Source organism: Cavia porcellus, unplaced genomic scaffold, assembly GCF_034190915.1.
Source record: "Cavia porcellus strain 051 isolate PalLab524CR breed Dunkin Hartley unplaced genomic scaffold, mCavPor4.1 scaffold_1, whole genome shotgun sequence".
In the NCBI taxonomy this organism is placed as follows: domain Eukaryota; kingdom Metazoa; phylum Chordata; class Mammalia; order Rodentia; family Caviidae; genus Cavia; species Cavia porcellus.
This window is the reverse complement of record NW_026947484.1, coordinates 232,025,846-232,038,752: the sequence shown is the minus strand read 5'-3', so window position 1 is coordinate 232,038,752 and position 12,907 is coordinate 232,025,846. Positions and strand designations below refer to the sequence as shown.

General features: G+C 40.5%; 1 protein-coding gene across 1 annotated transcript in view; it reads right to left on the bottom strand.

Moving 5' to 3' along the window:
- Positions 1 to 12,907, bottom strand: part of Alk (ALK receptor tyrosine kinase) — a 715,373-nt gene that overhangs the window by 46,371 nt on the left and 656,095 nt on the right. Inside the window, exon 12 of the mRNA XM_063230372.1 lies at positions 144 to 306. Within this exon, the coding sequence (XP_063086442.1) occupies positions 144 to 306 (163 nt within the window). The remainder of the gene's footprint in view (positions 1 to 143; positions 307 to 12,907) is intronic.

Below are 12,907 nucleotides of genomic sequence, written 5' to 3'. Positions count from 1 at the left end.
CCATCTCCAGTCCTTACACCCCTTTATGGGCCAGGGCTTGTGATCCGCGAGCCTCCGTGCGCCTGGTCCCCCTGGTGCATGCATCCACTCCCCCTCCAGAGAGTGGGTCCACTTACCCCTTAGTCTCTGGTTCTCATACGCACCTGTAGGTGTCGGTGGCTGGCACTTTCCAGATCTGGACGCCCTTCAAGGGCCCTTCGCTCCCCACCATCACGCTCAGGTTGGAGTTCTGGTAGGCGTTGTTGCACTGGGTCTGAGTGGGGCCGTGGGGCCCACTCGCCCCGCACGTGGTGAATAGCCAGTGAACTGTGGCACAAAAGGAGAGGTAATCACTCACTCAGCCTGGCCCTTTCGCCTCCATAGGCTTCCCTGGGCTGTCCAGTGCAGTACTGGCCAACCTCAGTGATTACCTGTGCTACTGTGACTGCATCTAGCCCCATCCCCGAGGGCTGGCATGGCACATGGGTACCTTTCAACTTGGAGAAGAAGAGCAGAGTAAATAAAGCACAGTATTAGTCTCTGGGCTCCACCACTGACCGAAGGACCCAGGACAGGTGGGAGCTGGAAGCCTCCTGGGTGTGGCTTTGCCTATCAGACACAGATAACAAGCCCTCAGCTGAGCAGGACTCGGTCTGTCTACAATTGGCTTATAGAGGAGCTTTTAGGTTGCCAATGCAAGACAGAGTACAAACACAGGACAACAGGTCAACTCTATCACATTTTCTCTCTTTTAACCAGGCGAAGTCCACTGCATGCTGTGTCCTGTCCTCTCCCCAAGTGGCTCCTGTGGTCTCACAGGAGCATTGAGCACAAACCCCTCCCAGCTGGACCTACACTTCCACACTGTCTGTCTTTGAGCCAGTCCAGGCTTTGGGAGACAGTTGATTCTTTTGTTGCCTAAAATTCTAATATGTTTTACGACTTACACAAACTTTAAAAAGTCTAGTGTTGATAAATTACTTTTACTTAAAATAAAAAAATCTCATTATCAAGTTGCCAAAAATGATATCTCTTTAAAGACAGATTAAGTTAAATTCTACCCACAAAAATTAAGGGAAAATTAATTTCAATGATGTAGCTTTGTTCAGTGAGACATTAAAGTGAGTATTTCTAGAAGACTTCAGACTAACTCAATGATGAAAGTGTAAGAGGTTAATTTGGGTTGCCAATTATAAATAATCAGTGAGGGCTGGGGATTTAGCTCAGCAGCATAAACGCTAGGTCATGAGTTCGATCTCCAGTATAAAAAAAAAAAAAAAATCAGAGTGAGAGTCCATTGGGCAAGACAAATCTGAAAACTGGGCCATCTGCGGTGAGCTTTTATAACACAGTCCTGGCCCCAGGGTCAGGAAAACCAAGTTCTAGTGGGTTTACACTGAGTACTTGTGCTTTTTTTTTTTTTTTAATGAGAATGTTGCTTTCTACTTAATTTCTGAAGATCATATCAAGAGCTAGGAGGGAGCGAGTCCATTTACATTTGGTACGTGTGGCAGATGGGTTACCTTTCTGATGTATTTCCACTGAGTTCCTGTTAACTGAAAGGACTCGATCGATCTTCACAGAAGGTATTTTTGAAGAGCTTGTTTATCCAGTTGCCCAAACTGTAACTGTGAGCTGTGCTACAGGTATGAAGTGGAAGGCCCGTGGGTTTTGAAATCACTGAGAACACCTGGATTTGGGGGCAGCCTCATCAATGACAGATTGTGAGACCTTGGTCTCTTTCTCTTGTCTAAAAAGAAGGATGGATTAGCATGCTAGATTAGAGGCAATGGGGTATGCAACATCATGGTAAAGTCTGAAACTAAAAATGTGACTTCTTTCAGTGGTTCCTGTCTCCATCTAAGGCTGGTGCTGTCCCTAGTAACATAAAATGTTACTAGCGAGTTTGTGTGACTATGAATTTGGGAACTCAAACTCAGTAAGTGCGGGGATAAAGATGGGGGTCAAGAGGGATGGAAACCCAGTCCCCTCGTTGTCTCCCAGCCTAAAGTCCATTCTGCAGATCCAGCTTGTGCCTGTAGCAAGCATCTGGGTTTGAAGAGTTCCATAAAACTGAGGAGAGAAACATGCAGGTTCATGTAATTCAATCCTTGACATAGAAGAATACCTGGTGTGCCAGGAGAGAGCACTACAGGCTTGGCACCTTAATCAGCATGTTACCTTCAGTGGGAGCCCCCTCAGGCTAAGTGACATTGTCCTGAATGTTCTGAGATGTCCCCAGGGATTCTGGGATTCTCCTTTTTGGCTAGATGGAACATCTGGTGGGTAGGAAATGGGGCATGGATTTGGGTTTAGACGGGCTGAGTTTTCTCATACTGGATTTGCCTCCCACTAGCTTTAAGACCTGGGTAGTATTCTATGACTTCTCTGGGCCTCAATTTTCTAATCTGAAAAAATGGAGACTGTTCATCTCGTACTTAGACTTTTTGTATTATGACCTAAGTAAAGTGCTTAAGACAACAGTTGGCATTCAAAATACATAATGAGGGGCTGGGGATTTAGCTCAGCAGCATAAGCACCTGCCTTGCAAGCAGGCAGTCGTGAGTTCGATCCCTGGTACCGATAAAAAGGTAAAAAAAAAAAAAAAAAGAGCAAACAAAATACATAATGGATACAGTTTAACAAATGTATTACTTCTAGCTCAATTTCTTACTAGGAAGCAGACACCCAATCTCAAGATTTATACCCCCATTCTATAAAGGAGGTTCTTTAGGGCCATTTCTTAATAAAGGGACCAGTATTTTCCCAATTCAGTGGATGTGTATTAGTCTCAGGTGGTTTCCATACAAAATTTTGTTTTTATTTTCAACAATTTCTGGTGGAAAGGTACAGAGAAGAAACCCCTTTTCAAGTGGATTCCATGGGAATAGAGACTTTGGCATCCCAGGCCACACTCATGATTCATCCACAGAATTCTGCTGTCTCCAGCAGTCTTTGAGGCACAGAGGTGCCCCCTGCTCTTGCAGATGGCTCTGACCCTCATAAATCTGCCCCACTTTGTTTGGAATCAATTTCTATTTCCCGCCAGCATCCCTTCTTGGGGGGTATGGAGGTTTTGAGTTTATTGCTCATCATGTAAGAGCTACCGTGCTTCTCATGGGGCTGTGCTTGTCTTGTTCAAGCTTTGTCCTGTTGGTTCCCTTTGTGAATTCTGTCCGGAGTCTCACAGAAGTCAGAGGATGCCACAGCATGATGAGAACTTGGACATCACCTAATTAGTGATTCCCAAACTACCTGAGGATCTTTAAAACACAGGGCTCTGGGGAGTCAGACTCAGTAGATATTAGTAGGAAAGGGGATTCAATCATTGTATAGTACTACGAAAAACCTTCCCAAGAGAATCCAATACTCACTCAAATTTGTACATTATCTCACTTCCCTCGTTGTCCAAATGAGGAAAGAGCATTCAAGAGAGAGGAAGTGACTTTTCTACACATAACAGCAATAGAGAAGAAGCCAAAATTAAGAATCAGTCTTTTGCTATGGATCTTTTGGATGGTGATCAAGCCCTTTCCGGTTTTCTGCCTTGAAGACATCTGTTCTTTTCACAATCTCCCTGTACAAGTACAGATTCCCTGTGTCCTTCTCAGGATCCTTTTTATTTTTATTTCATATTTCGATACTGGGGATCAAACTCAAGACCTCACACTTGCTAAGCAGGCATTTGTGCCACTGGGCTAAACCCCCAGCCCTCAGAATCCTTTTTAATATTAGAATCTGCTTTTTGAGATGGGCCCTTTAGAACTGTGATGTCTGTGATTTTGTTTCAGGGAACCATTTTTAGTTTGCTTTATAGACAGCTTCCTTCTGAAGGTGTTTGATTGGAACAGACTCTGATACTTTCTAAACTTTGTTCAAGGGGTGAGGTATTGTTCTGGGCTGATGATATTAATTATTGTGGGGTTAGGAGTTCTGTAGAGGAGGCATCTGGAATAGGGGGCCCTAGAAACAGACAGGACCTGGCAGGTGTAACCCTTGAGGCTGGCAGGCAGGAGATCAGTTCTAAGCCACGGCAGGTTAGAACCATGAGGACTTAGGTAGAGGTTTGCTCATTTCCAACAGGGTCACCAGAATTGAAGACCTGGGAACAACTTTGTAAATTAAGCCAGGCAGACCCAGAACTCAAGAGTCAAAGGAATCAGTAACTGTGCTCCGGGGAGCAGGAGTCAAGGTTTGCTTTGTTTCCTGATTTGTTCTGTCCTTCTCTCTGGTTGTGTGTGGGTGGGACAGTAGAGGGCTGCTGTATACCTTTACTTGACTGGCGAATGGAACAAAAACCTCTCAATATTTACTGTGCACTTAATGTGGGTCAGGCCCTGGACTTTCATACATATATTAAATACCTTTAAACTTGCTGAGACTGTGTAGTGCAAAAGGCAGAGTTATAGCATTCCCTTTAAAGACCAGAAGTTCAAGTGCAGAGAAGCCAAGTGACCACCCACAGGCCCCAAAGTGAGTGCTAATTAAATGTAGGTCTTCTAGCAAGCTCAGGGCTTAAAAAGGTGCTACCAGGGTCACCAGGACATCGGCCTGGAGCTTTTCTGAGTGTTAGGTTCCTTCCTTTTTAGTCCCTGAGTCCCAGGGAGCTCAGTTCAAGCCAGGACAAACCAAACCAAGATGCTCAGGCTAAGGGAGTATGCAGGCCACTTGGAAGGGACAGCTGAGTTGGGCGAGTGGCTGTGGTGGTGGAGTCTCAGTCCTAGAAAGTCCCACAGTGGCCCCGGCAGTGGCAGAGCCCAGTGAAGAGTGGGCTTAGGGAACTAGGATCACCGGACCAGCAGAGGGGAGCGGGAGTTCAGGACCAGGGATATAGTTCCGAGAGAGGCCACAGGAGACAGGCAGGGCAGAGAGGGAAATTCGGTATCTGCAGTGTTTACAAGGTCAGGTGTGGGGGACCTGGCCAGGGGTGAAGGATCAAACTGAATCTTTAAACTTGCTTTGTTTTTCCCTCTAATGCAGAAAGAATAGGTATACATGTAGAGGCTTATACATGCCTAGGTATGTATAACAGGTGTACATTTAGACACTTAAAGTTGCCTAGAACTTCTCCTAAACAGTTTCTGAGAATGGATTATATTATGTGTGATTAAATGAACAGCTATTTTGAAGAAAAACAGATATTATGGTATCCAGTGCTGATTCCTATCATCATGCTATGACATTTAGTAATGCTTCTATTCTTTGTTCAGAATGGTTTTATTCTGTTTTGTATTGTTTAATTTCAACATACATGAAGGTAGGGACAGCTATTTTGAAAAGAACAAGAGACATTACAGTAGCCATTGTTGATTATCCTATTGTCTGGTTTTGAAGGCCTGTAAATGCCTTCATCACTCTGTTCTGATCAGTTTAGTACTATTTTGTTTTGTATGAATTCATCATGTGTGAAGATATAAACAAATACTTAGAAGAAAACAAGAGACATTATGGTAGCCACTGTAGATCTCTTGTCTTGCTTTGAAATCTGTGTCACTTACACTGTTTCCTTCCAACCTGCTTTGTTCTGTTTGATATTAACCCAAATGCCTTTTGGTTTACATAGCTTAACAGTTAACAGTGGGCTAATTTAAATCGGTTGATAAAAGGAGAGATGCCCTTAAAGTTGATGGCATGTTTCTTTTTGGGTTGTGAACCAATAAATGATAATCAAGATTTGTTTTATAAATACAACGCCTATTGTTGTCTATGTACAATAATTTAAAGGTTTTTTCATTATTATTTAAGAGATAAACATAAGAATGAAACAAAAAGTCCTATAATACAGGGACAAACTTATGAATTAAAAATAAAAGCTCACAGCTTCTCAATTCCAGTGTGGCTATTGGTGCTGCTCTTACAAAAATGTAAATCAAGGCTTCACTTTCACTGCCTCTAGAATCCCATCTGGGTCTACACAAATGTATCCATTTCTTTAACAATCTGGGGCTCGCTCAGGAATTTCTATCCCTGCATGTATTAGGTCCTATGAGAGAGGGAGCCATGTCCTACCCAACTTTTTTGAGTGGCCTGCTCTGTCTAGATACTCCATCCACACAGAAGCTATAGAATGGTTATTTTAAGAACAGCAAAAGAGACACAAGAACAAATAAAACAGACATGGTGACTAAACAGTCTGATGGATGAGCCAAAATAAAAGGTTAATCGGCAGATATGGTCTCTTGATGGTCAAGGCATCCCTCAACTAGCACATAAAAATGCCAGTGCTGTTGGTCAAAGGGTCCTAAACACCCCTTAAAATGTTAAATATTGCTGAAATGGTCAACTAAGATTCATAAGACACAGGTGCTGCTGTTTTAAAATCTCAAAAAAGTTTTAAGTGTAGCAAGAAGAGATATCTTCAAAACGATTGCAAGAATAAACAGGATAAAAAGATCAAACCAAAACAAAAATGTCCTAAATATAAGAAAGGCTACCACTGGGCCAATCATGCTACTCTAGATTTGATATTGAGGGGGCCCCTATTTCCAAACACAGAAAGGAACAGTTCCCTGTGTCCCAATAAAAACCATAAAATATTCACCCTGCAGGAGTCACATTAGGAACCCACTGTTACAAATCCTAGTTAGTTGATACATTTACTTCTGGCTTCCAAGTTGGTATTTTTGTTTAATTAATATGGTTAAAACATTTATTATACATTATAAGTGCTTAAATCACAATTACAGGGTTAACTTGCTCTTTGCTTTCTGCTGGTGGTGTGAACACTGATTCAAGGTTACTTAGAAGTCTGCAGGCAGCCAGTCAAGTTTAAAAATGTAACAATCAGAGACAAAAGGGGAAAAATGAGGCAGAGAAGGACACTTTAAAATTCAAGTGTGTACAGCCAAGTTTGTGATGAAAACTTTATAGTAAGTAGGATATACTTTTCATGTGAGATTATTTTATATGATAAAAACTTTGTCCTGAAAGATGGAGAGAGACAGAATGGCAAAACTGAAAAGTTCTGTATATCAACGAGAAACTTGTGGAGGAAGCAACTTTTTTTTGGTTACTGGGGATTGAACTCATGACCACACACTTGCAAGGCAGGCGCTTATACCACTGAGCTAAATCCCAGCCCTGGAGGAAGCAAATTATAGACAGACATTTGCCTGTTGTTTGGTGGAGTCCAGATCTTCCTTTTGAAAGCTCGTTGATGCTCAAAGATTAAGCCCTGGTCTCTACCATTACTCCTTCCTCGGTCTCAGGCCTTTTCTCTGGCTGACAAAGGCTGAAATTCTCATTTCTAAAAATTAATTCTAAACATGAGTTTCTCTGCATGGCTGGTAAAGGCAGCTAGACTGATCAGTGACGAAAAATAAGACAAAGCTGCCTTCTGGAACAGTTACAGGTTAATTTGTGACCCTCATTATTGTTAGTTTCATGGTATAATAAAATATTAAATATTGCTCCCAAATGCACAAGTCTTCAAAGATACAAATACTTTTTTTGCAGAGTTTACGCTTAAATGACTATTATATGTATGTTATATATTTATTTTATACTTAAAAATACTCAAATACTGTATGGTCCAAACAATATTACAAAAAATACATCTATGGACAGATGTATTCTTCTCATCTTTTGTACTGAAGAGGACAAATTTGGATACAAGTTTTCTCATATCATTTAATTTTATGATATCACCATGATTGTTATGATGAGGTCCTCGATTACCTATCTGATCACTTCAAAACTTTATAACTATTATCTATTAATGTCCTATAGAAGTTCAGGTTCTAAGATGAACTTAATTGATGATAACATAACAGCTCTCTGATTCAGACTCTCAGAAATGTTGCTGATTTGGCTTGTATGGAGACTCTACAAGTGATTAAAATTGCCTTAATTTGTAACAAAAATCTTAAGGAGCTCTTTCATATGTTCCCTAGCCCCCTAATAGAGGACAATACCAATTTCCTTACAAACTTTTCTCCGATTCTGACATATGTTAAAAAAGTCACCCTTATCTCTCACAACTTCACAAGCCAAGCCATTATAAAACAAGCCAATAAGTTCTTTAGATCTCATTTTGTAAAACAAGAGAGGGTATATGATTGTAATTTATTTTAATGAGTTAACATTTTCTACATTGTGATTTAGAAAATTTCATAGCAGTACCACAAAACCAACTCACCACTCAAATTGAACAGACAGCAAAGCACAAGACTTCCCTTTATTTTTGAAAACCCGTTTTTTACCAAGATCATGTAAGTCACTTACAACTCCAAAATTGCAAAGGTGAAAAAGTTCCTTATCTTGGAACTTTTTCCTTATGGAGTTTGCTGACATGTACATCTTGAGTAAGGGATGTGGTTTATTGAGCTCATGTTCTTACCTCGACTTTCTTAGAAATAATTACACGGGAGATCAAAAATTGTCTCTTTCCTCTAATAGCATTTCATATACAGACAAAACTTAACAGCCACCTCCTGGTTCCTCAAGGGGCTATGGGAGAGACGATAGCCACTGTAGCTATTCCAGTGGTTGGCATCTGTTACCCCAAGAATGCCATTTCCAGAAAACAGAATTTGCATTATATATAGTCCCAATATCACCCATAGTAGTTACTGTATTTCTTTCCAATATAATTGTATATAAATCATTTTAAATATCTCTCAGTTAAACATTACTCATATTATAGTACTATGACAGCAAGCCAAAGCCTGGCTCCCCACCAATCTCATGAGAAAATGGATAAAAATTTCAGCCTTTGAACAAATTACAATACTTAAAAACTTTTTTCTGGACATTCTGATTCCAACTACAATATTATGTGAAAGTTACAGTGACTCTACTGTGATCACCTTACCTCATTTAATTCAAACTATTCAAACTAGGAATAGCTATTTCTGAGTTTTTTTTTTTAAATCAGTACCGAGGATCGAACTCACGACCGCCTGCTTGTAAAGCACGTGCTTATGCCGCTGAGCTAAATCCCCAGGCCCAGAATAGCTATTTCTAAAACAGTGTCTGTAAACTGCTAACCCAGACCAAAACTGGTAAAAAAAAATCTTACAGTAACTTGAGGCCCTTAAGACCACAGTCAACTGACTCAACAAGCATAGCAAGCTCTTTGCAGACACAACCAACCTAGCTGTGATGCTGATTACTGTCTTCTGTGCATCACACCTATCCGATCGAACCATTCGGTATCCTCGGGAAAAGTCCAACACCTTTTTCATGATGCTTTTCATACAAATCTGGATAGAGATTACTAGTCTCCAGGGCCGACTGCAAGCCCAGTTTCATAAATTACAAAGGAAAATTTGCAATGTCAGCTTAAATCACTTTAATGACACTGCCAATTGGCTGGAACCCCCAAAACTGTTTTTCTGGCCTCAACTTTTAGTTTAGATTTTTATTACTATTAACTTTTTTCCCTTATAGTCCTCAAGGCCTTCTGTATGCTGCTCTGGCGGATGCTTCATGCTGAGGCCACGATGACCTTCCCCCATCAAGCCCAGTATCCCAGTACCCATCTATACTGTTTCTCTCTTCCTTCCCATCCCTGATTTTGTAAAATAAAAGAGGAGGAAGTGAGGGGGGCCTGGCCAGGAGTGAATGATCAAACTGAATGATTAAACTGCCAGACAAAAGCGCATAGGCTCTGTGATGTTTGAACGGTTAAAATCCGGGGCAAGAAGCACACAAATAATTAAAGTGAAAGGCAGAAGGCACACAGACTGTAAGAAATAAGTGATGGTGCAAAAATGCACGCAGTTTGTGTGAGAATCAAATGGTTAAGCCAGAAGTTTAGACAAGTAAGTGTGGTGTGTCTGATCAATTGTGCTTCCCTTTCTCCAGGAAGAAACTGCTTAGCCTTAGACAGCTCCTGGCCCAAACTGATTTTTCTGCTGCTTTTCCCCCTCTTACACTGATATTCTAAATAAAAGCCAGAGAGTTCTGGGCATCAATGCTTTTGCTTCTCTAGAGGCTCCCTAACAGTTGGGGGCTCTCGGTTTGCTCTCTAGGTCATCTTTTCTCAGTCTCCACACTGCCGGCTTGTGGTCACTCACTGTGACAGGAAGCAGAGATATGGGACAGCGTGATGGTGACATAAGCACCAAAGCAAAGAGAGGCAGGTTTGAGGTGAGGCACAGTCCCTGTGTTTCCCTTGCTGAGGGTCTGCCTTGGATCTGGAAGCCCTGTGGGGCTGTGAGACCATGAAATGGCTCCCAGGGAGAAGCCGGGGTTGTGGGCAGGGGAGGGAAGGAGATGCTTCTTTCTCCTCTTTCCCCTAAACAAACAAAAAATTTTATTGCATTAAAAGTCACTTATGAAGGAAAAAAAACAACAAACCAAAGACTGGCTTTATCTTGCCCTTATTCAACCACACTCTGAACACACAGTCGAGGGGTCAGTCACATCCACATTGCATAAAAAACCCACAGATGTGAGAATACTGAGTAGTTACAGACAGCTGAGTAAAGAAAAATCCATGAAGCACTTGGTTTCATTTGAAGAATACTGCTGAGCCCTTCAAGAAGAAATAAATCAATTAGTAATATACAGCAGGGCGTTAAAAAAATAGGCTGGATTGTGATTGTGGGAGGTTTTATTACCGTTCCTAAGCCATCTCATCTGCTCAATTTGATGCGAAGAAATAAAGCCTGATACATAGGAAAGTGAGTCCTCCACTATCACTGTTAATCACTACCGTAAGGCTCTGCCGCATGGTGAGGGGCTGCTGGTGAGCTCTGTGTTTCACGTGACCACCTGCACCCCTGTGATTCGGATCCATGGGACTGAATTTTATCCATTGCCACTGACGCTTGGTAATACTGAACCATTTTGGTGGCTGTCTTAGATACCCTTAAATAAGAATCAAGCTGGGCATGGTGGTGCACACCTGTAAGCCCAGCACTCTGAGAGGCTGAAGCAGAAGGATCTTAAGTTCAAGTCCAGTCTGTCACTTACTCTTCCATCAGTGTATGACACCATGCTATCAAACTGGAAAATGTAACATCTTTTTTGCATACATGATCAGACTCAAGAGTCCTCTTATTAGGGTAAAATAAAAACAAGGCACATAATTGTCATTGTGTGATTAAAATATCACTACAACTAGTTGCAGATGCAAAAAATAAAAAAAAATCTGCTTCTATAAGTATGTAGTAAGGAATTATTGACTGTTTAATGATAACAGGAGACTCTTCAAGAGTGATAAAGACTAAACCTTTTAATTTTAAAATCAAGCATACAGAAAAATGCCCAAAGCGAATGTATTCCTACTTTTACTGAAAAGCAGAAGCCCATTTTAACCACTGCTTAAGTCTGGAAATAGAACTCTGCTAGTAACTTCATAAAACCTTTAGTGCCCAGCCAATCTCCACTGCTTCTTTAATTCTAGAGGGAAGCATATTCAGGCTTATAAAATAATCACTTTCTTGCATTTTTATCAAGAATTTTATCACTCTAGTACTGTTCTTTAGCGTTGGCCATTAAAATTAAATCATTTTTTAATTTCTTTAAATCTGTAGAATCTTTCTATACTCCTACCTTTTCCTTACGTTATCTTTTGAAGAATATGGATCATTTGACCCATGAGGTTTCCCAGGGTGTGAATTTTGTTGACTAAATCCCCAAGGTACAGTTCAACATGTTCCTCTGTCCAGTAAATTACCACTAGATCGCCTTATCAGACTTTAGATGGTGTTTCTTCATTGGGAGGAACTTACTATATGATCACTGCTTTCTTTTTTGATGACTTGCTAAAGCTCAATGCATAAATCTGTTTATTTACTGGGAGTTACAAGGCAATGCTATTTTGGGGGAGGCGTGGAGGGGTTGCAGGAGTTTGAACCCAGGGCCATCATACTAAGCTATACCCTTAACTCTTCTTGTTTTTTTGAGGCAGGGTCTTGCTAAGTTGTCCAGGGTGGCCTCAAACTCACAGTCCTCCTGCCTCAGCCTCTTAAGTAGCTGGGAATACATGTGTGCACTCAACAGTACCTTTTAATTATATCTTTTTTTTTTCTCATTTATTAGTCGGTGTATATTTATAAAGAGATACACGTTCTCATTTACAATTTGGTTATTCAGTGATTAGGTCACATGAAAAGGACAGTATAAATGCTTAATTCTTTTTCCTTCTTTGCATTTTTCAAAATACAAAATTTGTGCTCCATTACCCTCTAGAGTTGCCCAATTAATTTTATATTATGAATCCATGAGTTTAAACAGATTCTCTTTTTGGTGGTATTGAGGATTGAATCCAAGGCACCATTACTACTGAGCTACAATCCTTAATAATTTTTTTTGAAGAACAGTCTTGCTAAGTTGCCCGGGATGGCATCAAATTTGGTGATTCTCCTGCCTCAGCCTCTTGAATTGCTAGGGTTATAGGTATGAGCCGTGGTGCCTTGCTAGTTTTGAATTTTAATTAATCACAATTATTGTCCTTTGGAAACTTAAATTGTCACCTCTGTGTTAAGTAGGAGTTTCTGTGGTTCTTTTGATATGATCTAGGAGACTTTTAAATCTTCCTTGTTATGTGGTATAACAGTGCTCTTTCCCTGGACCAAGAATCAGACATTTTTCTAAAAAACCTTGATTTCCTTTAATGGCAAGAGGTGTTTTAAGAACAAAATCTGGGTGTGATGAAGCTTATTGCTCCTGGGTTGGTGATTGTTCCTCGGCTGCGCTAGTGAACAGGGCTAGGAAATATACATACACGTGTATCAGCATAAACATACATGTGCATGAAATACATATCCATGTATCTTATAATTACATATTGATCCATCTAATTCACATTCAATACTAAGGAGATTTCCATTTAACCTCTGCTGTATTACATCTACATTTCTTTCTCCAAACTGAGAATCATGTTTCTCAAGAATATGTGATAAAAAATTAGAATATTTTGTAATTATTAATTTATATTATCTTTCCTTATGCACATAACAATGTCAAAGTAACAGTA